The sequence below is a fragment of the Acartia tonsa genome, chromosome 10 (assembly GCF_053477335.1).
Source record: "Acartia tonsa isolate MP-2025a chromosome 10, ASM5347733v1, whole genome shotgun sequence".
NCBI classification, from domain to species: domain Eukaryota; kingdom Metazoa; phylum Arthropoda; class Copepoda; order Calanoida; family Acartiidae; genus Acartia; species Acartia tonsa.
In genome coordinates, this window is record NC_137269.1 from 31,077,161 (window position 1) to 31,102,132 (window position 24,972).

Consider the following 24,972-nt stretch of genomic DNA (forward strand, 5'->3'; position numbering starts at 1 on the left):
ACATAAGAATACTCTAGCAGACAGAAACATAGACAACGTAGAAGGTAAGTTAGGATATTTTCACATTTGACAACCATAGATAAATTATATTTTCATTTAATTAGCTTTAAATCTTATTGAAGTGTTTAATATTCATTTTGTAACTTTTAAGTAACATTTTTTTATATTTAAAAAATTATACATATATCTATCCATAACGTAAAGATATATGATTCATCTCAAATTTTTATTATGCTATATAGATCTAAATTATTTAAAGTTTAGTGTAGTGGCTTTTATTTAATATTAAGAACAGATCTAGTATTTTTACTCTAATATTTGAATATTAAAATACAATTATTGTCGCAAGCTGCAGCGCCCCTAACATCTAGAGGTATGGATGCCTTCGTAAGACTTAAATTTGAAATAAACTAGCCTAAAACCATCTCTGGCTTTGTGAATCTTCTCTAAAATGAAAAATTCAATAAGTTCAGTGGTTAGTGAAATCTTAGCGGACCCTTAAATTAAAACTACCTTGCGGTGCTTCCCTTTAAAGGACCTAAGATGCACAGAAACCCATATTTGTTTTTTTTTAATTGGGAATAATTTGAAATGTCTGACCTTCTGCCTGAAAGAAACCTGCATTGGGATGAAACATGAATTTGTGGGCGCCTATTCAATGCGGAATTTTTTTGTGAAGAAACTCTATACCGTCGAGCATCCAGTAAATTACATGGTCTAGGTCTATCAGTAATGTAATAATGGTTATTTTATCTAATCGGCTATTTTCCATTCAAGAGCTACCCTACTTATGGATGTTGTCATCGTTATTTTCTTTATGCATTCCTCTTGCATTGGCTTCGGTGTGAAATTCTGTAAATTTTAATGGTATAGATGAAAGAGATGCCATTTAGACCCTCTTAGCACAACCTTTTGCAGTACATCTTTTAACGTATCTCATACAAATGCGATTGTGCCCCTAGCATCTAGGGGCTGTATATTCGAAGATATAGAGAAGATCAGAAAAATAGCCTAAAACCATCATACCCAGACTTATTCATAAAAATAAAATAGCCTAAGACTTTTTCAGAACATATAAGAAGCCTCAGGTTAGCAAGATCCTACAGACAAAAAAAAGCTTACTTCTTTATATAATAGGATAATAAGTATAATTAATTTTTGAAATTTATTTTGTAAATCATTATATGTATGTTATATAAAATCAATTATAAATTTGATCATAAAAGTATAAATTTATATTAATTTAAATATCCATGTGTAGATGGCGCACAGTGTTGTTGTGATTTAGAATCCCATGCTGAAGGGGTCCCAGACATTCACTCTTCTTGTTGGCTAGATAAAAAAGGCAATACATTTATTAAAATGTGATATTGTTTTATCATATCTGTCTGTCTGTCTTTCTTACTGTATATTTATCCTGTTTGTTTAATTTTATGTATTTTTGTCCATCTCTCAATATATCACTTTATCTATCTTTCTTAATGTCTGTATATCTATCTTTCCATCTGAAAAAAATATCTAACTGTCTATCTCTCTATCTATCTATCTATAAGTCTGTCAATCTGTCTTGCTGATATGTTTTCCCTCTATCTGTTTATTTGTCTATTTATTATTCTCTTCCTCTTTGTCTACTTGTCTGTCTATCTGTTCATATGTTTGTCTGTCCTATAGTCTGGACAATGTCTGTCTATCTCTCTGTATGTCTGTATGTCTAGCAATTATGTGAACCCATCTATCTTTATATCTGTCTACCTATAAATCTCTCCCTCTCTGTCAACTTCCTGTCTATCTGTCCCTCTGTTTGTCTTTATGATTGTCTATGCAACTGTCTGTTTATTTACCTGTCTGTCACTCCTTGAGTATATCTATTTGTTTATCTCTCAACCTTTCTGTATGTCTGTATTTCTAACTATCTATATGTCTATCTATCTTTCTGTCCAACTTTCTCCTTATTTATTTTTCTATCTATCTGTCTTTCTAACTGTCTCTTTATATATCTGTCTGTTTATCTATCCCTCTGTATAACTGTCTGTTTATCTATCTCTCAGTATAACTGTCTCTTTATCTATATGTCTGACTATCTGATTTTCTACATGTATATGTCAGACTTTTGTTCTCTGTCTCTCTCTCTATTTAACTGCTTGTTAATCTGTCTATCTGTCTGTCTATCTGTCTGTCTACCTGTGTGTCTACCTGTTGCATATGCCTAGGAAGAATAACATTGTTGACAGAGTGAAGGAGACCATTCAAGGCTGTTGTGTCACATCTGAAAATAATAATTTCTCATGAATCAGTGCTATACCTCAAACTACCTAGCGTATCAGCAAGCGTTGGGACAATGGGCTGTTTATTCACTAGTCCCCAAAGTTTATTTATTCGCTGGCTTAACAACTTTGGGGACTTCTATCAAATTTTGATTGGTTGATTCATTAAGTTGAGTGTTCAGACGTTTCAACCAATAATTGTAATATAAAGGTAGGGTAGCGTATACAGGAAACTTCATCCATAGACACTATCATATCAAGAATTAATAATTAGAAATAGCGGTTCTGTGATCGGCTAACTACTTTGAGCTCTATTAAACTTAAATATTTTAATAACCATGGATATGTCTATTCAGGTGTAATTCAAGATTCAAAAACTTATTTTTCTATTATTCGTCACAGCTCTGACCGCCAGGTAATGAACTGGACACTAGACAGGCCTTTCACGTTATCATGCATTGCTAAGACTTCTAGAAAAACTTCGGTAGTTAGAATCAGTTGAGAACAAAATCCCAGCCACTCCTTCTTGCCAGATATCGCCATTTTAAGATTTTTAGTAAAATTGCACTAAATATCCAAATACAAACTTAAATCTTCTTTAAACTTTTTAGTATTATTTTAGTGAGACAGTCCCAAAACAGAGTATCTTTGCTCCTGTGGCCAAACTGACTGCCTGGTGTCCCTAACAGAGAGTGCCTTTATGTGTTAACACAAGTAGGGATTCGAACCCATTCCCAAAACTAACTAATGTGGAATAGCTGTGTATTACAGCATTAGGTTAGTATTTTCACCACTAACAGATGGAAGGCAAGGCCAATCCTAACCAGAAACCCGATCATTCACCCACAGGCCCCAGTGAAGCACCTTGGAGGTCTACTTGTTTTCTGGGGTGTTGTTCACCTGAACCTATGGATTGGGCAGGTTGAGACTTAATGGTGCCCTCAGACTCCCATGAGCCCTGCCATTTGGGCCAAGCTCAGAGTGATGTCACACACCTGGCTTGTGCCCTGTCCATGAGATGCTTCCCTGCCAATCACAGATAAGCACAGCTGCCATGGAAGAATAGCTGCAGGTGGTGGGCCGCATACCTTTGCTCAAGATGAAAATTAGCACTACCCTGATCTTGATCCTCCAGGAGATCATGGTAGTGTGCATTTTGAACTATGCCCTGAGCCTGGGATGGTTCTTTCTGAGGGAGTTGGGGACACCATTACTGTTTGACAAACCTGAGCTGATGGTATGGATCAATAGGGAGAGTAGCCATGGTCGCCCCCCATTCACATTAAGCAATGCATGAGTTAGGGACACAGTTACTGTTTGAAACTATCCATGGTGGAATAGCTGTATATTACATTATTGGGATCAGGCAATGCATGCCCCTTTGGATACCTTCTAGCTGTTGTTGGTGATCAGCAGGTTCAGCTCCTTGATAAAGTTTTACCTGGGGTCCCCTGCACTGGAAAGTTAGGCCTGGTCTTGACCACCATCTCTCTTGGGGGGCCGTTTGATGCAGTCGCACCTCCTGGAGGCACATTGAACACCATGGGGGTGTACAACTAAGAATAGCCCCTGTTCAGTTTTACCTTTTGAGGGGCCCAGGCCCCTATCTTGATGGGAATGGCCAAGAACTTCACGCTACCCATATCCTGGTCATCAGTCAGCTCTGAACAGATGCTCCTTTACCTCATGAAAGTCGATGGGGACAAGGGCTTTGGCCCCGTGAAAGCTGCCCTGGCCAGACAGTTGATTTTACAGCTAGAGGGCTTCTTGTCTTTAGCAGCTGTTTGTGGGAGGGGCTATGGGCCTTCCCCAGGCTTGGCAGGGCTGTGACCACTTGCTTAATGTGAGTGGGGGTGATCATGGCTACTCTCCCTATTGATCCATACCATCAGCTCGGGTTTGTCAAACAGTAATGGTGTCCCCAACTCCCTCAGAAAGAACCCTCCCAGGCTCTGGGCATAGTTCAAAATGCACACTACCATGATCTCCTGGAGGATCAAAATCAGAATAGGGCTAACTTGCATCTTGAGTGAAGGTATGCAGCCCACCACCTGCAGCTATCCTTCCATGGCGGCTGTGCTGATCTATGATTGGCAGGGGAGTAACTCACAGCCCATTTTAGGGGCCAGGTGTGTGACATTATTCTAAGCTTTGCCCAAATGGCAGGGTTAATGGGAGCCTGTGGGCACCATTAGGTCTCAACCTACCCAATCCATGGGTGCAGGTAAACACCCCACTAAACATGTGGTGCAGACCTCCAAGGTGCTCCACTGGGGCCTGTGGGTGAATGATCAGGTTTCTGGTTAGGATTGGCCTTGCCTTCCACATGTCAGTGGTGAAAATACTGACCTAATGCTGTAATACACAGCTATTCCACTTGGGTTAGTTTTGGGAATGGGTTCGAATCCCTACTTGTGTTAACACATAAAGGCACTCTCTGTTAGGGACTCCAGGCAGTAAGATTAGCCACAGGAGCAAAGATTCTCTGTTATAGAGCTGTCTCACTAAAAATATATTAAAAAATTTAAAGAAGATTTAAGTTTGTATTTGGATATTTAGTGCAATTTTACTAAAAATCTTAAAATGGCGATATCAGGCAAGAAGGAACGGCTGGGATTTTGTTCTCAACTGATTCTAACTACCACTAGGTCCTATTTGAACGCCCAATTGTCCGAATGTTTGGGAAATTTTTTTAATCTAAAGTTCGGTTAAGGAGGGGTGTGCGGCGTTTTAAAAAAAATAGGTAATTTTACCTGTTGACTTCCACGCCATTAGCTTGCACGTGACCCTCGTAGCTGCGGGTCATCATTATAGTGTGGCCAGCTAGGCTTCTGTGTCCTCTATATAGTTAGATATATTTGTAGATAGATAGATTGATAGAAGATAGATATGTAGATAGATAGATCTTGAGGAAAATTGGTGTTTTTACAGCTTCTTTTGGGTTAGGTTAATTAAGTATGGATTTTTGAAAGCATATCTGGTTTAGACTTTACACATTGACAAATTAATTTCAACTTCCATTGCCATTTCCTTGAATACATGGAGCCGACAGATCTTTGATTAAAATTCTTTTGATAGATAATTTACTCCTTTGTGAAAATATATAGAAAAGTTATCAGACACTTAGTCAAGAATTCTAAAAAAACAAGAACAATTACGTCCAAGATACATACACGTCCAAGATAAGGATACATGCAGTGAAGTCCGTAGAATATACTATCCAATTTTTATTTTAGGGGGGTGTTGACACCCTCATACCACATTATTATGTTTACATGATTTACAATATTAGCATTTCCTTATGTAAAAAAAATTATGGGTAAAGGGAGTGAGGGGACATTGGGCTGTTTATTACACTAGTCCCCAAAGTTTTATAACAACGGTTTCTTATTCGTTGGCCAAAAGCTTTGGGAACTTTTTATTGAATTTTGATTGGTTGGTTCATTAAGTTGAGTTTCTAAACTTTTCAACCACCAATTGTAATCTACAGAAGGCGTAAATTTGTGTAACATTATTGTGGATATTGTGTATGTACATAAATCTTTTAACCTTTGTCTTATCCCTTGAGATCTCTAGGTTTGGCATCTGTATGTATGTCTGTCTTTTTGTGTTATTCTGTCTGTACTATAAGATCTCACTAACAGGGAAGCTTTTACAATTCCATTGTGGATGGTTTTATTTGTTGGGAGGGGTAGTTCAACCTCTGCAAGGGAAACAGCCAAAAGGTAACCATTACAAAAATAATTTTAATTTCATTATAGGGCTACCCTAACCCTCCCTAACCTTTTAGAAACAAAGATAAAAAAAACCTTTGATTATGAAACATTGTTGTGAGGTCTTAACTGCTAGTTGAATGGACTTAATCTTTAATTGTTGTTTGGTCCCTCTACTATATAGAAAAAAAACAGGAAAATTTTGCTAAATTAAAAGAACACTTACAAAGAAACCAAATTAGTAGAAAAGAATGAAAAAAGTTTTTACTCTTTTTCACGTTTCTAATAAAAGTTTACAAAATTAGAAGGATTGGCAAAAAAATATAATAAAGAATCTTTAATTATTCTTTTATATAAATTGCATTATTTGTATTTGGTAACCAAATATTTGGCATTCAATGTTTTTTTATTAATAACTTAAGCTAAGAAAATGAACACGTGGACCAATGACTTCCAAGTTTTTTTTTGGAGGGGGTTTAATAGGTTTTAGAGTTTTAATATAATATTTTTTTTAGATTTTAGCGGGTTAAAATATGAAGGGTAACATAACCCTTATCTCGCTAATTACTAAATCGGTTGATTTTTACGTTTTAGTAAAACTTAATATAGGTCCTGAGTTGGTCCGGTCATATGCTTTATTTCATTCTATACAGGGATAAGGGATGGGAAACGTAGGAAAATATTATTTCAGGCCTATTTCAAGCCTAGGCCTATTTCTAGCCTAATAAACCAGTTTTGGGATAGCGCAGTGGTTCGTATAAAATGCTAATGAAAAAGCTGTGTGTGTGTGTGTAGATAAAGTATAGAATCAAATTTAGGTAGCTAGTTTAAAGTAAAAAACATAACTTTTTATAAACCTATATATTAATGGCTTTTGTTAAAATGATTCTATAGCACAAGTCTTGGGATTAATTTCTATACCCTCTATCAACCTTTAAATACATAACCCCTAGATGTACGAGGCACAGCCGATAGTTTTTCTGTAAATAACTAGAAGATGAAATGTACTAGATTTGAAACAATAATCAATCTGTCATAAGGGTAGTTTAGTTATGTATTCTGTTCTGTTTACACAAAAAAAATTATATTTTTATAAATTTTATCAAAAAAATGCATTTACCTTGTAATAGAGGTGAAAGGGAACATACCAGAAGAGGGTGCGGATGAACAACAAACTAGAATAGTTATTTATCGAATCGTATTATAGACAGCTTTCCACGGATATTAAAATAATAAATCATAAGTTTAAAACAAGTTTTGTTAGGCTCGAGGGGCCTGAGGCCCGAGCGAAAAAACTGGTATTAGTTTAAGGATTTTACAAAATATTCGTGAAAAATTGTCTATAATACGATGCTGTATATGATTTATCATGTGGTTAACCGGTTCTTATCCAGTGGATAATAACCGATTTTGAAGCCAAACAAGAAGTATTATTCAATTTATTTATAAATTTGTTTTGTGGGCGCTTTCCTTGAAAAAGACCTGTCGGGCATTGAAAACCCTTTATGTTTACAATTTTGTTAATCATGGTTTGGTGTTACTTTTATTTACTAATAGAGTCATTACAAATGTTACCGCTGCTATGTCAGGCATGTAACATTAATGTGAAAACGCCATGACCTATAAACAGGCCACACAGCTAATAAGCAATTAATAAGCAACACCTAAAGGGTGTGCAAAAAAAATGCGGACTTTTTTAAAATTGAAATTGCGCGGCTTATGTTAATAGTAGAAAAATGTTATGCATATCGTTAGAACCGCTATGAACTCTATTTTTTGGAAATATAAGAACGGAACCTGTGCTACGTATTGTTAGGGAGCTACGTGTTAAAATGTCCCAACTGATGTAAAACTTGACTTGCGAGTAAATTTTAAAATATAACTAAAAATCAGAGAAGATATTTTGCAAAAAGAGATGCCTACATTTTTAAATTTCAAATTGCGCGGCTTGTGTTAATAGTAGAAAAATGTTACGCATACCGTTAGAACTGCTATGGACTGTATTTTTTGGAAATATAAGAACGGTTCCTGTGCTACAAATAACCTAGGAGCCAGATGGTAAAATGAACCAAAATTTACTCGCAAGTCAAGTTTTGAGTCAGTTGGGATATTTTAACACGTGGCTCCTAAACTATGCGTAGCACATGAATCGTTTTTATATTTCCTAAAAATAGACTTCTTAGCGGTTCTAACGCTATGCGTAGTATTTTTCTACTATTAACACAAGCCGCGCAATTTCAATTTTAAAAAAGTCCGCATTTTTTTTGCACACCCTATACCTATGTCAGGTATAACGTGAAGCTGCAGCACTTGTCTTAATTCATCTAGATTTCCATTCAGCAGGCGAGATTTCAGATTATCTGAAGAAAAAAAAGTTTAACGGATCGAGCAAGATAAATAATTTGGATCATGGAAAGAAAACGAAGTAGCAGGTTTGCTGGTATTTTCACAGTAGCTTTTAATAGGTTATTTTAGGTTAGCTTTCAGCTTGAAAATGGGGGAAGATTGTCGACTTCGCCCCCCTCCCAATTTTTTTTTTAATTTTCTTTTTAAATCTAAAATATCAAATTCAACTCCTTCCTCATCATGTGCACCAAGAGGCCTCTGTGGGCGTATCCGCTAGTTTGTTATATTTCCACATGTCCAGTAAGTTCTCTACCCCTTCCAAAATAAATACCCAGGTAGTCTTATCAGGTTTCACCAAACAGACACACATACAAATTTATAGTAATCAAGCCGCGCTTTTAAAAGTTTCAGGGATAGAAAGGACATAATTTATTTTGTTGGTTCATTAGGTTGATTGTCATTGGGGCTACTATCGTCTATTATGACTTATCCCTGAAAAAACCTACCTGGCATAGAATCAAAGGCGTGATTGGTTGGTGCAAACACTGTAAAATGTCCGTCTGATAGCTTCTCACTTTAGTTTTTATATGTTGAACAAATTAATTTTTAAATCAAAGAAGTCATTATATTAAAAGGATAGTATGAATCTTTTTACAGTGCCTAAAATGACGCCATACTGGCGTACCATTGGTCAATTAAAATGTATGCTAGCCTGCCATTAGTAATTTAGTCTGTGTGTGTATTGGCCTATCATTGGTCATTTGTATTGTATAACGTCATTTTTTACACTATAGAGAGCTTTAGATAGGATGTTTCTGTCTGTTTGTACTAAAAGTTCTCTTTAATTGCCGGATTTATGTGGTACTCCTTTTTAGAGTGATAGGGAGGGTAGCTAAACTCTACCAAAATTTTTATTTATTTTTTCAATTCAGAAAATATGAATTAAAGGTTGGGGGGTGATATCTCCCTTTCTCCTTAAAGATGTCCTTGCAAGCAACAATGGGTGCAGCCGCTGTAAAAAGAAATTTAAGGAAGTTAAACATTATAAAAGCTTTGAAGGGAAGGAAAATATATAAAGGGTGTTAAAATAAAAACCAATCGCTTCATTTTTTCAATATAAACCTTACAGTTTTGGTCCAAAACTAATAAAAAATAATACAATTCATGCCCAAGCAATGACAATGAGAAAACAATATTGAATTTTGAATCTACTCACTCTTTCAGAGCCCTAGAGCTTAAAACCTAGCCCTTGCAGAGAAATTTGCCCTACGCCGAAAGTGCATATTTTATTACAAATTTGTCTTTTTAAAAACCAATCGCTCACAATTTGAACCACCATAAGTACTTAAAATCTTGTAGATAGACTCCATAATGTTTGGAGTTTTCGATGGGGATATGTAAAAACCTTTCTTTAGACACATTAACAAGGTTTCTAACACAATCTTAGCCAATTTGGCATAAAAAAGAAAGACCTGGCAATCATCAAGAACTAGGAATAGACAGAGCCGTCATGCCTCAAAGTTGGATGGGAATGTCTTTTTTATGTCAAATTGGCATAGATGGCGTTAGAAACCTTGTTAAGGTGTCTAAAGAAAGGTCTTTACATGCCCCATTAAAAACTCTATTCATTATGGGGTCTATCTCCAAGATTTTAAGTACTTATGGTGGTTCAAATTGTGAGCGATCGGTTATTTTTTTAACACCCTTTATGTGTCTTATAAGGCATTGCTTTCAAAAAAAAATATTTTTGTTGATTTACCCGTCTTCCGTATTTTATAAATCCATTATGAAAATAAAAGTTATGAGTTTCGATATCTTAACAAATAAGGCATTTATATCATAGCAAAGAAATAGGGGAGGAGGGAGGGAGTTTCTTTCCCTATAAATCTAGACAAAACCAATACAAAGCTTCAAAGAAAATTAAATACATTGTTTTCCTGCAAACATTTTCAAACGTGAGAAAGGAAACTATTTGTAATAACATTAAAAATGCAAAATTAAATTTTAATTAAAAATTTGTGTAAAATATTCAGGAAAAAATTGGTTTTCAAGTTGTTTTTATTCTGTATAATTGGTATTTCAGTATTTTTAGATTTTTAAAGAAACTTGATCTTCTTATTTTTTTATTTAATGAGGAAAATTTAATGAATGTTTTAGAATTTTTGTTTGGTAAATATATCAGGGAATGAATGTCTACAAATCAAAAAAAATAAGACCATGAACAAGGGAATGATATTCTGACAAACAACTTTAAAGAAAAATTTCCCAACAACCCCCACAACACTAACGGCTGAACCACTAGTTTCAAATTTTGTTATCATAACTTGAAGAAAAATAGTATATTAAAAATACAATATTCGAAAGTTTTTGCTATGTGCAACTTAGCTTTTATAAAGTTGCATGTTATTCCGATAATACAACAGCCATGATCACTTTTCCCAATGACTTTTAGTCGAACAACGTAAAGCATTGAAAATGTAAGTCAACACGATGCTTTATAGTCTCAGAGGGTAAAGGAGATTAATATTTAAATTGAAGTTGGATGTTTCATTTAACTTTTTAATTATCAGAAGAAAGCCTCCCTAAAAAGGGTGCAATAGTAACTGATACCTATTTGAAGCTCCCTAATATGGAGATCTCTATCGTTTCAGCAGATATTAGAATCTTATGATTCAGACCAAAAACTTTTCTACTTGTACGCGCCTAGATTCCTCTATGGGCACCTTTTTACTATGTTTCATAAAATAAATTATTTTCAACATTTTTCCTGAGTTTAGTTTTCTCTAGAAGTTGTAAGAACTGTGAGTGCTCCGAGCTGGAGGCAAGCAGCTGCATCAGGCTGCTTCCTGGAGGTACCAGCAGTCTAAATATATAGAAAACTGTGAGTGCTCCTAGCCGGAGGAAAGCAACTGCACCAGGCTGCTTCCTGCATCAGTAGTCTAAATATAAAGATAAATAATTAAAGCTGGAGGCAAGCAGCTGCATCAGGCTGCTTCCTGGAGGTACCAGCAGTCTAAATATAAAGATAATTAATTAGAGTTAGAGACAAGCAGCTGCATCAGGCTACTTCCTGGTGGTACAAGCAGTCTAAATATAAAGATATATAATTAGAGCTGGTGGCAAGCAGCTGCATCAGGCTGCTTCCTGGAGGTACCAGTAGTCTAAACATAAAAATAAATAATTAGAGCTAGAGGCAAGCAACTGTATCTGGCTGCTTCCTGGAGGTACCAACAGTCTAAATAAAAAATAATTGTGAGTGCTCCGTGCTGAAAGAAAGCAGCTGGATCTGGCTGCTTCCTGGATGTACCAGCGGTCTAAATTTAGAGGTAAATGTGAGTGATCCGATCCGAGCACTCACAGCAATTGATTAAATTAAAAATTTCACAATCATAAAACATCTATCCTCACATTTTTGAGCTAAAGCCAACACAAGATCTACATTAGTTGGTGTGCATATAACCCTAAATGCCACGCAATATATTCAAATCAGTCAATAAATAAACTACCTGTCAACTTCAACAACGGAGCCACGACAAACTTTGCCAGTGCTGCGAGATTCAAGCCTAAAAGGAATATTTCCATTTATAAAATAGGTAATCCTTGTTTTCTGGCTTTTCAACATACCAAAGAACCAAAATTTATTTTTATAAAACATATTTCTAAAATTTTATTAAAAGATTTTAAGGATATAGCCCTTGTAACCTTTTAATATTCAGTGCTATTTATAACTTAAGCTACGGCGGTTTTTCTCACGGAGGAGCAGAGAAACCCCCCTTTCCTGTTATTTTTAATTAAATGGAGCAGATTAGATTAGGTAATATTGGATACAGGGTAGCCCCGCAGCGATTAGGCATAGGGGAAAAACTACCAAACCTCCCATCATTTTCAATTTATCTTTTAAAAATGCGGAGGGTGGACAGTTTTAGTACTCGATAGGTACTTTAAGGGCAAGCACCAAAGCCACTAAAAATCTTTATATTTTTATTTTAGCCTAAGTCTGTTTTAAAAACGGCTGTCATGGGTTCAAAATACAGTGGCTCTATTATGGTCATGACTCCAGATGCGTGTTATACAATGTTTGGGATAGCAATTGTTTGAAAATATTGGCTTAATACGGCTGTGGATGCCAAGAACTGCACTGGTAGGTTTAGCATGTAATAAACCAATGCATATACTCCTCATAAATATTTTATGAATTTGCATTTAATAACTCAAACATTCTTTAGAAGTAGATGAATATGCATAAAACTAGAATAATAATGTACATAACAATTACAGCAACTTTACACGGCGGTTTCCCTCAATAAGCCTAGTCAAGCACAAAACCTCCCCTCCCCCTAATTTTGAAAAAAAAATTGAAAATAAAGGGAAAGGGATGTTTTTTTTCGTTCGTATGTTTCTTTAGATCATGTTAGATTACAAATGGGGGTTAGGTCCTCAATACACACTATGAGGGAAAGCACTTATAATGATAAGAAGAACAGTAAACTGTCATACTTTAACAATATATGACTTTGTTAAAGTGTATTTTAGTCTGCAAAGATACTGTATACAAAGTTGATTTGTGGAACAGAAAAAAACATTGAACAAATGGAAGGAATGAGATAAAGATGGTTAATTTTAAAATGTTCTCAATGAAACAGATTACTTTAACTTTATTACACACCAAATGATTAATATATAAGCATGAAACTCCTGTAGAGTATCTTTGCTACCAAAACATGACAGGACTTGCATAATATACAGGGAGGGAGAGGACATTGGCAACTTTTCTTGAATTTTGATTAGTTGGTTTATTAAGTTGGATGTTTTAACTTTTAGTTTTCAACATCTAATTGTAGTCTATAGAGAAGGGGTAATTTTGTTTATCATCATTGGGGATGTACATCAATTTATTGGCCATTCAATGTCTTATCCCTGATAATATACCTGGCACAAGAAATAGTGTTGTGGTTGATGTGATGTTTGACACCTGCTATAGATTTCTGGGATGAGGTCCTAAATTATTTCAAATGTTAAAGTTATATAATATGTATTGTCATCTGTATGACAGAAAAGAGGGATGTTCAACCCAGCTGGCAAAATTATGGGAGATAGATACACCTCTTTAGGTTCTAACCCCCTACACCGCTCTGCACCACCATGATACGCCTTCTAAAGATAAAATGTATTGCTATCTGTAAGACAGAATTTGGTGTGTCGACCCCACTGGCAAAATTAAGGGAGGTGGATAAATCCCTTTAGGCTCTAACCCCCTACACCGGTCTGCACCACCATGTCGCACCCCCTTCAATTGAAGAAGGATTTGAAGAAAAAAAATTGCTTAACCATCAAAAAAAGCCTGCATGACTTTGGATAATATTTGTTTTTAAGGCGGTTTTATCCACCCCCCTAACAAAAAAAAAAAACTTGTTGTCTGTATTACACTCCCTAAAGCTATCACACCCTACCTCCCCCCCCCCCTCATTTTTGGTTAATGAGTATGTGTCACAATTGGTAAAAGTTTGTTCAAGCAAATGGTTTATAGCCAAAATCTATGCTTAAAATCTTTGTAAATTAGTGAGAAGTAGAGCTATTCAGATGCAGCACATCTGAAAATAAAATATATACCTTCTAGAAATTGGAATTTTTTCATTTTCTTTTGGCAGGAAATGGTGAAGAAGAATATTTTCAAGTTGTTCTGTGTCATCATCTAGTCGGTCTAGGATGTTGCTATCCATCTACACAGATATACAAATAGAAAGACCAGCTCTTTTACATTGTTTTTACTAGCACCTACGCCCCCTAGAGGCCTCTAAGGGCACTTGGGGAGGGGAGAGTTGAATTCCATATCCCAATTTTCGTCTTTAGATTTTCGATGTCTCTTGTGGGGGTGGTGGTAACATCCCCACAAAATAGTTATTTACCGTCCCAGGACCTACACTGGACACTACAATGGAAAACTCGGTTCAGCGATTAGCTAGATACTTCGGTTTCAAACATACAGATAGACATCCTGTTACTTTATTATAAGGATGTGTCAATATATTTTTAACTTGTCTGTCTGAAATGTCAATTTCGTCTCTTTTAAAGCTTAAAACATTGCTTAATATCTGTCACTCAAATTTTCTATATATATTTTTTTCTATCTATCTGTTCATCTAACTATCTTTTACTTTGTAAATCTATAGAATCTACCTCATTCATGGCCTTAGAGGAAGGGAGAAGCAAAGTAAAATCTTTCATTTCATCCAGTTTCTTCATCAAATTTGTCTTTTCGAGCAAGTCTAAAAATATTATAAATTCAAACATTTTTTGTATCCATAAAAAATAAAAAATAAATTTCTTCTCGATATCTTATACGAAGTAGCAACGCTAGGTACTCTTTATTTTACTTGGCCTGTTCGTCCGTCCGTCCATAACAAATAGGATTTACTCAGCTGTTTTTAAAGATAGCTATAGCCTTTTTGTAAAGATACATTGAACCATTATGCATGCAAAATACAACATACATATACAATATACATGCATAGATAGATTTAATTTTTAGTTCACAAAGATAATATTTTTAAAACACAAGTTTTTTTCAAACATTTTTTTAGATTGCGGGATCTTTTTCTAGAAATTCAAATTCGATTGGTATTAATTGGACAAGGTATTCCTCCTATTATTACCTTTTAGCAGGTAAGTACCAATTTTAATATCTTGTGTAAGACCACTTACCTAACTTTAGTTATTTTAAGTTATATAACTATACATTATTTCTCAACCCAACAATATGGAAGAATAATTCTTTCTTCTTTGGGCAAATATAAAATAGATAGATACATGATGCAACAATGTGTAGTGGGGGGGGGGGGGGGTGATTTATTTCATCTACATTTACATTTTAGATTCCCATCAATTTTTTAAAGAGCCATAAAGATGTTTTGTATCTGTACCAGGATAGGCCATCAAGGTTTGCTTGTGTCCTGTGACCTTGTGGGGTTTTAAAAATAAACAAGATAAGTTTTGGTGAACATCCGTTTTTTTCCCTTTTTTTTACAAGATGATTGAGAAATATATATTTGGCCTGTCAAAAGATGTACTAATATACAACTTACCATTCGTGTACATGATTGTAAAATAGTGTAAATATCTGTCTTAATCTTTCTCAATATCTTTCACTTTAAGTAAGTAATGTCCATTTCAGGATTTAGGCTTCTCTATAACTAGATATTTTAGGTAAAATAGATATATACTTTTGTGTGTATTTTTAATTCATTATTAGCGAAGCTACTCTATAAATCACTTTGTCCGTCAGTCAGTCAGTCCGTAACGCTATGAGAGAAATGGAATTTACTCAGCTCCTATAAAAGATAGAATGCTGAAACTTTTTGACAACATTCCTATTATTAAAGAGCACAATTAACTATAAAACATCGATTGCGGTGAGACCGCTTTTTAGCAGGATTTAGGCTATTTTTGTATTTTTCACATTTTTCTCCATATCTTTGATGTTTATGGTTCCATTTCTAAGATTTTTTCAGTTATAGATATCAAAATTAAATTTCCTGTCTATCTATTCTTGATTTTAACAAATACACTTTAAATCTAATTGTACGTATTTCCATCCATGACAATTTTGTGCTTCGCTACTTATGGATGTTGTCATCCTTGTTTTTAAATAACTTAAAAGGTCAGGTTGGGTTGTATTGGGTACTAGGTGGCTCTGCAGGGTTAGGGCGTCTCTCAGGGGTTAGGAATATAAAATAAACCGCCCTCCCCTCCTCACCTTATCATCAATCTTTTTTTTAAAAAAAGAGGAGGAGGCACTTTGTGAGAATGCCCCAGGAAAAATAATTTATTATGTACCAAACTATCCATATTGTATAAATTTAGAATATAAGAAAACTATAATTATCTTGTATTTACCTATCCCTGTATCCCAACATACTTACCTAAAAATCTTTGTCCATTCCTTTGTTTGATCTCTTGGGTAACTGTTTGAGCAGACTAGGGTACAATATTTTTGTAATACAACATCAAGGCAAGTTGTCCATGAACAAAACCAAATGATTAAAGCACTATATAGCAATAGTTTTATCAGGGAGGGAGGGGACATTGGGCTGTTTTTATTACACTAGTCCCAAAAGTTTTATAATAACGTTCGGCTTAGGAACTTTGGGGACTTTTGTTGAATTTTGATTGGTTGGTTCATAAAGTTGAGTATCCCTTATTGAAATCTATAGAAGTGGTTATTTTGTGTATCATCATTAGGGATGAACATCAATTTATTAGCCATTGCCTTATCCCTGTAGATCCCCGAAACTTCAAAGTAAATTTTTGAATAATAATCATTTTTTATAAATTAAATATTAAGATCAGTTGGGAAAGGGGAAATGTCTTAAGCAATAGATTCTGACTATGCTTAAGTCAAATTACTTTAAAACGAGTATAACATTAGTTGTATTTTCTAAATAACCTTGGGTAGAATAAGAGACTGGATAACATGGATAACACCATTCTTTCCAACTACATCTTTCACAATAATTTCCCTAAAATACAGAGATAGTAAAACAAAAAATAATTTCCACAATAAAAGAATTAACAATAGTCTGTCTGAATTTTACCCTAAACGTGTCTAGTCAAACATGGAAACTCCTCCCCATTATTTGATTAAATTGAAAATAAGGATAGAAAAATGTTGTGTGGATATATTGGGGGTACAGGGTAGGAATAAGGTTTAACCAACAAGCGAAATAAATCTAATATAATATTTGGGGCGCAGATGTAAAGGTTGTCAATTCTGTGTTGACCCCCAACGACAACTCAAAACACGTATAGGTTTCGTGATTTATTCCGAATTAATTTCTTTACATTATCATTTCATTGATGAATTTCAAACATATGCATTTCTTTTTAAAAATTGTTATGTAAATTTAATTTGTTTAAACATGTAATATTTGTATGTTTTTAACCTGTCTTCAATAAAGATTTTTCCACTCTCATCTCTTCGCAATTCCATTCTTTCATTCACGTTGTTTGACACCTACAATTATAAGATATATTAGGAAACATGTTTCGAAACTTTAACGTCAATTTGAGGCACCCTACATTTGTAACTGCATTTTCAACGTCACAATTGTACCAAGGACCAAAAGGGATAAGACAATGGCCGATGAATTTATGTATTTCGACAAATATGAATTTCTCGTTTTGTAGATTACAATTAATGGTTGAAAAATTTGGACATTTAATAAACAAATCAAAATTTAATAAAAAGTCTTTTAGCTAACAAATATGAAAACGTTAAAAAAAATTGGGGAACTAGTGGATTACAATTATTACTAGTACTACATTGGGGTAATAATGTTTATCAATAGATGTTGTACCTAAATTTGGCGCCAATTGTCTTATCACTTAAGATTCCTGGAGATATGCTAGAATTAAAGAATGTCTAACAGATACAGAGTTTGCGAAATAATCTTGCAGAAAACATCCTTAAGTAGCAAAAACGGACAAAATAAATTATAGAGCTGATTTAAATTACCAATACAAAGAAAAGAAAGAGAAAGAATACGCGGAAACTCAAAGTAAATCATAAACCTTAAAAGAATGAGATTGATGTCTCATAAAGTATCACCATAGACAAAACAATATATAGACTAGATGTGTATATATCCTAGGAATCTTCACTAAAAATTCTTGTCAATCTTCACTGAATGACTGATGTACAGACAATTTTAAAGTAACCCCGCTTCTAACAACTTAAATTGTACTATCTGTATTTCCAGACTCAAATACTGAATAATTATAATTATATAAATATTTGATAAAGTTCTCTATGAGTAAATATACTGTGTTAACTAAGAATAAGTATACTACAGAAGAAGCTCTAAGAAACTAATTTACCATTTAAGCAAAATTTAAATCTAAAAAAAATTGCCGTTTAAAATTATTAAATGTTCCAAAAATCTTTAGCAACATATCGATCTCTTAATCTCTGCACCGTTTGTGTTATCAAGGGAAAAATATTTTGAGGTATTGTGATGGATTTAGGTTAAATATCCACACAAATTACCCCCCCCCTCGCCCTCCAAAATCAGGGGCGTCCAAGGGTTGGTTGCCTGATTTATGTTTCTTAAACTGATATCCTTGGATGTTGGAGTTTCTCGGATGATGCTCTGGATTCTCTAGATGATTGCTTTAAAATCGAAGGAGAATTACGAGTTAAGGTAATGTTCATCTATGTGTGTGTAAGTCTATCATGTTAGATAATTATAATCAAACAGATTGTTGGGAACTCATATAATCAAATCCTATATTGCTCACTATTCTGTTAAGCTTTTATGCTGGTATTATGTCAACATAAGCCTGTAGTTATCACTCAAATAAATAACGACATAACTATGTCATGACTATGAATTATACTGGTACCCAAAGTTTGAACCTAAAGTTCATTGGCATAAAAAATAGTAAGGACTAAACTGTCAACAATTATAATCTCTACAGAAGGGGTGTTGTTGTTTATCTTTATTGGTAATCTTTAACCACTAGCGACAAAGGTTTCCAGATATAAGTGGATTTCTGTACAGGGCATGTTTTTTCCTAAGGTTGCTAATTCAATATTTGTGATGATGTGTTCTTCGCTACTGTCACACATTATGGTCCTTGTAGAGAAACATTTTTCCTGAACTAATAGATTTTTTATCTTTGATGGTCAATTAAACAAAATTATCCGTACAACTCAAGATATGGAATTGGTAGCAGAAAAAGTTTTTTAAAAGCGAAGCTTTTCTATTATTAGGATAGGTCCGTCCGCCCATAACGGTTACTTCATTTCGTCATTTTCGGCATGGTTGAATTGTTCAATTAATTTCATAATTTGCATTATGATTTACATAACAGTTAGGTGCAATTTTGAAAGCGTAGCAACTCTATAATCGTTACCAGAAAGTCCGTACATCCATTTAAATCATGCATATTTTTAACATTTTGACAACATTTTTTGTATGATATGATTATACTATTCATCTGATTGTTGAAATAATAATTCTTAGGTCATCAAGGTAAAGTATTATAAGCGAGGCAGCTCTATAATGAAATCCTAAAAATGAAAGTATGTCCTTACTGTATCCTATATTTACGCAATTTTGCTTCAAATTTATGTACACTTTCGTTTAGACTTTAAATTAAGTTCCGAAACTCTACAAGAGTTATTGTTCATTCGTTCTTCCTTCTGATTTTAGAGCTTCGCTTTTATGGGTGTTGTCATCCTTGTTTTATGTTTAGTCAGCTCTTACCGTAAGCTGATGAAATTTTTGGACAATATGATTTTCCATAGCAAAGCTTTATTCTAAGAAATTCAACTATTTGTACATAACTACACTGAGTTACTTTTGGTCTAGTTAAGGGATTGTTCATCTAGTCTTTTATATTTATTCCTTAACTGTGTAATGAAAACATGTTTTGAATAACAGAATTTTGCAGTTTCCCTCCATCTGTTAGTGATAATGTATAGGTTAAGAGAGCCCTGCAGGGTAAACAGTAAAATGGTCTGACTATGACGTCAGAAAAAATTAACAATTAACCAATGAGAAGCCAGTATTCACAATGGTAAAATATATAGCGGCCTCTCATTGGTTAATTGTTAATTTTTTCTGACGTCATAGTCAGACACTTTTACTGTTTTCCCTGCAGGGTAACTGCTCATACCATTGGCTAGAAAATAGTTTTTATGAATAGAGGGGAGTGGGGTGGAGTAACTTGATTGCATGTTTAGTTTTTAATCTCTAATCTAACTGTGTCATAATTAAGACACTAAAACGTGCTGCATATGTGAATTAGAGGGTGGGGGGGGGGGGTTGCATTGGCTTATCAGGCAAAACTCATCAATTTCATTCCAGTTGGAACTTCTTGATGAAGTTAGTGCAATCAAAGGGTTTGTTGCCTGCAAAAGTTGGCATAACAGTGCCTTGGGACGCACTATAAAAGTGTGCTACAGTCCTAGAGGTATTTTATAGAATTGAGGTGTGGCGAGGGGGGGGGGGGGGTTGAAGTCCAAATGTCTTTTTTAGGAAAAACACCCCGAATTCGAATTTCAACCAAAATTTTACAATATTCGCCATTCTCAAAATCTAATTTTAGTCAGGGATAAAGGGAAAGGACAATAAAAGGTAAGATATTAAAATTTAAAATTTATAGTATAATTATCATAAAAAAACTGTATCCTTTTTGACGGTCAGAAAAGGTAAGATCATTAGCAAAAATATCTTGAATTTCCTTTTAAAAGGTATTTTACAGTTAATTGAGTTGTCTAATAAGATACTATTATGAGAAAAATTTGCAATGCCTGAAAAAAATTATGTACATAGTTGTTATTACTACACTTGTTATAGACATAATTGTCCTTTTTAGTAGCGAAGCTACTCTATAATTCACTTTGTCCGCCCGTCAGTCCGTCAGTCCGTCCGTCAGTCCGTAACGCTATGGGGGAAATGGGATTTGCTCAGCTCCTATAAAAGATAGAAAGCTGAAATTTTTTGACAACATTCCCATCATTAAAGAGCACAATTAACTATAAAACATCAATGGCGGTCGGACGGCTTTTTAGCAGGTTTTAGGCTATTTTTTTATTTTCCACATTTTTCCTCATATCTTTGGTGTTTATGGTCCGATTTTTAAAATTTTTTCAGTTAGATATATCAAAACTAAATTTTCCGTCGTTTGGAGAACCAACAATGACGGTCAGACTGCCTTTTTGCAGGTTTTTGGCTATTTTTATATTTTTTACATTTTTTCCTATATCTTTGGTGTTTATGGTCCGATTTTCAAACTTTTTTCAATTAAAGATATCAAAATTAAATTTCCCATCGTTTGAAGAAAACAACAAGGACGGTCAGACTGCCTTTTTTGCAGGTTTTAGGCTATTTTTATATTTTTTACATTTTCCCCCATATCTTTGGTGTTTATGGACCGATTTTCAAAAATTATCATAGAGAAAATAATAAAAGAGAGAAATCGAGGTATTTGAAGGACTAAAATAGGCAGTGGGCCTAGAGGCCTATATTGAGCAATTGCCGCGCTGAATTTTTAATGTTATTCCACCACTTTTCAAAATGGGAATATCTTAAAATTAAATATAATTTTAAGACAATTTAGTTGCTGTTTGAAGCATAAATCTAATTTTTAAGGGATGATATAGAAATATTTTGAATTATCATCCATTCTGATGAAACCTAATGAAAGAATATAAAATTATCATTATTAATTTTTCATGACTTTGCTACTGACTTTAATCATAACACTCATTATCAGCTTATAAGATTTATATTGCAGTCTATCTAACTTATATTTTTTAATAAATAAACGTTTTTACAAATTTAATATGAACATTTGATTGTAAATTATAAAAATCAGTTTTTCAGTGCCATCTAGCTTTGGATATAGAACTAGAATATCAAAGCGTTCATCAATTTTTATTTTGCCTGTATTTTTCTTGTTTTGGATTTTTGTCACTAAAGGGCCAAACCCTGAGGGGTAAATAACATCACTTGAAAATGTTAAAAATATTGTAAAAACGAGTATTGTCTGAGAAAGAACATAGATAGCATTACAGATTATTCACTTATTTAGATTATTCAGTTATGAAATTTTTAGTAGCGAAGCTACTCTATAATTCACTTTGTCCGTCCGTCCGTCCGTCAGTCAGTCCGTCAGTCAGTCCGTCAGTCAGTCCGTAACGCTATGGGGGAAATGGGATTTACTCAGCTCCTATAAAAGATAGAATTCTGAAATTTTTTGACAACATTCCCATCATTAAGGAGCACAATTGACTATAAAACATCAGTGGTGGTCGGACCGATTTTTAGCAGGTTTTAGGCTATTTTTATATTTTTCACATTTTTCTCTATATCTTCAGTGTTTATGGTCCGATTTTCAAAATTTTTTCAGTTACAGACATCAAAATTAAATTTCCTGTCGTTTAAAGAAACAACCATGAAGGGCAGACTGCTATTTTAGCATGTTTTAGGCTATTTTATATTTTCACATTTTCCTCCATATCTTCAGTGTTTATGGTCCGATTTTCAAAATTTTTTCAGTTATAGATATCAAAATTTAATTCCCGTCTTTTAAAGAAAACAACCATGACGCCCAGACTGCCTTTTAGCAGGTTTTAGGCTGTTTTTCTTATATTCTTAACATTTTTCTCCATATCTTCAGTGTTTATATTCCGATTTTCAAATTTTTTTCAGTTATAGATATCAAAATTAAATTTCCCGTCTTCTAAAGAAAATAACCATGATGGCCAGACTACTTTTTTGGTAGGTTTTAGGCTATTTTTATATATTTAACACTTTTCTCCATATCTTCAGTGTATATGGTCTGATTTTCTAAATTTTTTAAGTTAAGGATTTAAAAATTAATTTTTTTTGTCGTTTTAAGAAACAACCATGGCGGCCAGACTGCCTTTTATCAGGTTTTTGGCTATTTTATATGTTTTACATATTTCCCCATATCTTTGTTTATTTTGATCCAATTTTCAAACTTTTTTGGGATATCAGTATCAAAATGATTTTTCTCATTGTTATGAACATCTTTAACATAATTTACTTTGACCATCGTCATCATACAAAATAAAACAAGGTTTCATGTTTATTTTATCCAATAAATCTATTCTTGATTTTAGTAAAAACCTTTTAAATCTACTTGTACGTATTCCCATCTACGATTTTTTGTGCTTCGCTACTTATGGATGTTGTCATCCTTGTTTATTTAATATTTAGCCTTAGTTTTAATGTATGTCTTTGAAGTAGACAACTAGCGAACCTGGTGGCTGAGAGCTAAACTATTAATTTTTTTATTAGTAAACATTTAAAAGTTTTATCATGTTAATTAGATTTAAATATTACATTTAGGCTAATTTGAAAAAAAATAAATTTTTGATCATAAAAGGTGAACCCTCCTATTTTTAAACTAGGCGAAACATACTTTTCTGCTGCACTAAGACCGTCCGCGGCTGTTTGTTTTTTAAGATTCTAAATCAAATTGTATTTTAAATACTTTCTTTAATTTTTTTTAAAACATAATAAATTACAGAAAAATAATAATAATTAATAAGATAAAATTTTTTTTATTTTTTTTACATATATAGAATAGGTTATGATTAAGATGCAAAAAGCCGCGGACGGTTTAGATAAATAGCAGACAAATTATTTTAGTAGGGGGGAAGTAATATTTTACAATGAAATTGGGGTGAGTATTCATCCTCTTATCCTTTTTCCTTATGAAAATTATTCAGTTAAAGATATCAAAATTAAATTTCCGGTCATTTGAAGAAATCAACAATGACGGTCAGACTGCCTTTTTGCAGGTTTTTGGCTATTTTTATATTTTTTACATTTTCCCCCATATCTTTGGTGTTTATTAATCGATTTTCAAAATTTTTTCAGTTAAAGATATCAAAATTAAATTTCCCGTCGTTTGAAGAAAACAACAATGACCGTCAGTCCCATCCACGAAATTTTGTGCTTCGCTACTTATGGATGTTGTCATCCTTGTTTTATCTTTATCTTATATTTCTCTACAACCATGATTTGAATAATGTACAAATATGATTCTAAACATTTTACATGTTCAAAACAAATTTTATATTGTCATGAAAATTTTATACATATACACAATATTTTTATTTACTCAAAAGAGTAATATTTTCAATTCTAATATTAAATATAGAAAAATGCGTTAGATATGTTTGTTGTAGTCGGAGGCGTGCAGAAAGGGGGTTTATCCATACCCCTGATAAAAATAGGGGGGCTGGATACACCCCCTAAGGTGTCAAAACACCTACACCCCTTTACACCCACTTTGAAGAGGTTCTACACCCCCCTGATAAACCTCCCTAATACAGGCAAGGAACGTCACCCAAAAATAGATAGATAAATAGGACAGATAGATAGATAGATTGGTTGATAGATAGATAGATATACCTGTACTCTGCTTGCAACAACAATGGAGCACATAACTGTTGGAAGAATTGAGTGGTAGACAGATAGATAGATAGATATACCTGTACTCTGCCTGCAACAACACTGGAGCACACAACTCTAGGAAGAATATGAGTGGTAGATAGATAGATATGTAGATATACCTGTACTCTGCCTGCAACAACACTGGAGCACACAACTCTAGGAAGAATATGAGTAGTAGATAGATAGATAGATAGATATACCTGTACTCTGCCAGCAACAACACTGGAGCACACAACTGTAGGAAGAATATGAGTGGTAGATAGATAGATAGATAGGTATACCAGTACTCTGCCAGCAACAACACTGGAGCACACAACTGTAGGAAGAATATAAGTGGTAGATAGATAGATATACCTGTACTCTGCCTGCAACAACACTGGAGCACACAACTGTTGGAAGAATATGAGTGGTAAGAATATGTTGGGAGCATGACTGACCAAGCCCGATTTTAGCCTTCCATAACTCATCCAAACTCTATAAATAAACAAGGACAACATACATAAGCAGCGACGCAAATCAAAATGGGAAAAGTAGATGTCTAGTGATCTATAAACCTGACCAAGTAAATTTTATACTAATTGCTAAGAAAATCAGATGTATCTCTAAATTAGCAGCCGAGAAAATCACATTTTCAAGAGTAAGGGACTAACTGACGGA

General features: G+C 33.9%; 3 protein-coding genes across 4 annotated transcripts in view; 1 reads left to right on the plus strand and 2 right to left on the minus strand.

Annotated features, from left to right (window-relative positions):
* RpL4 (ribosomal protein L4) overlaps positions 1-24,972 on the plus strand; it is a 234,087-nt gene that overhangs the window by 168,233 nt on the left and 40,882 nt on the right. The gene's annotated exons all lie outside the window — the stretch shown is intronic.
* LOC145329884 (uncharacterized) lies at positions 1,152-8,983 on the minus strand. Its single transcript, XM_080174333.1, has 6 exons — positions 8,830-8,983; positions 8,257-8,337; positions 7,098-7,152; positions 5,018-5,104; positions 2,194-2,266; positions 1,152-1,332 (listed from the first exon to the last, which is right to left on the minus strand). Exons 1-6 carry the CDS (start codon positions 8,834-8,836, stop codon positions 1,285-1,287), a joined length of 351 nt encoding a protein of 116 aa, XP_080030459.1. The 5' UTR covers positions 8,837-8,983; the 3' UTR covers positions 1,152-1,284.
* The window catches only part of LOC145329874 (transforming growth factor-beta-induced protein ig-h3-like), a 42,393-nt gene continuing 28,448 nt past the window's right edge, over positions 11,028-24,972 (minus strand). The window contains exons 20-28 of one of the 2 annotated variants that reach the window (XM_080174321.1): positions 24,670-24,789; positions 17,263-17,333; positions 16,767-16,839; positions 16,243-16,297; positions 14,501-14,589; positions 13,934-14,043; positions 13,253-13,321; positions 11,830-11,886; positions 11,028-11,186 (exon numbers count right to left, since the gene is read on the minus strand). In XM_080174321.1, the coding sequence (XP_080030447.1) occupies positions 11,054-11,186; positions 11,830-11,886; positions 13,253-13,321; positions 13,934-14,043; positions 14,501-14,589; positions 16,243-16,297; positions 16,767-16,839; positions 17,263-17,333; positions 24,670-24,789 (777 nt within the window). In that variant the 3' untranslated portion in view covers positions 11,028-11,053. The remainder of the gene's footprint in view (positions 11,187-11,829; positions 11,887-13,252; positions 13,322-13,933; positions 14,044-14,500; positions 14,590-16,242; positions 16,298-16,766; positions 16,840-17,262; positions 17,334-24,669; positions 24,790-24,972) is intronic. The other variant, XM_080174320.1, reaches the window with a different exon arrangement.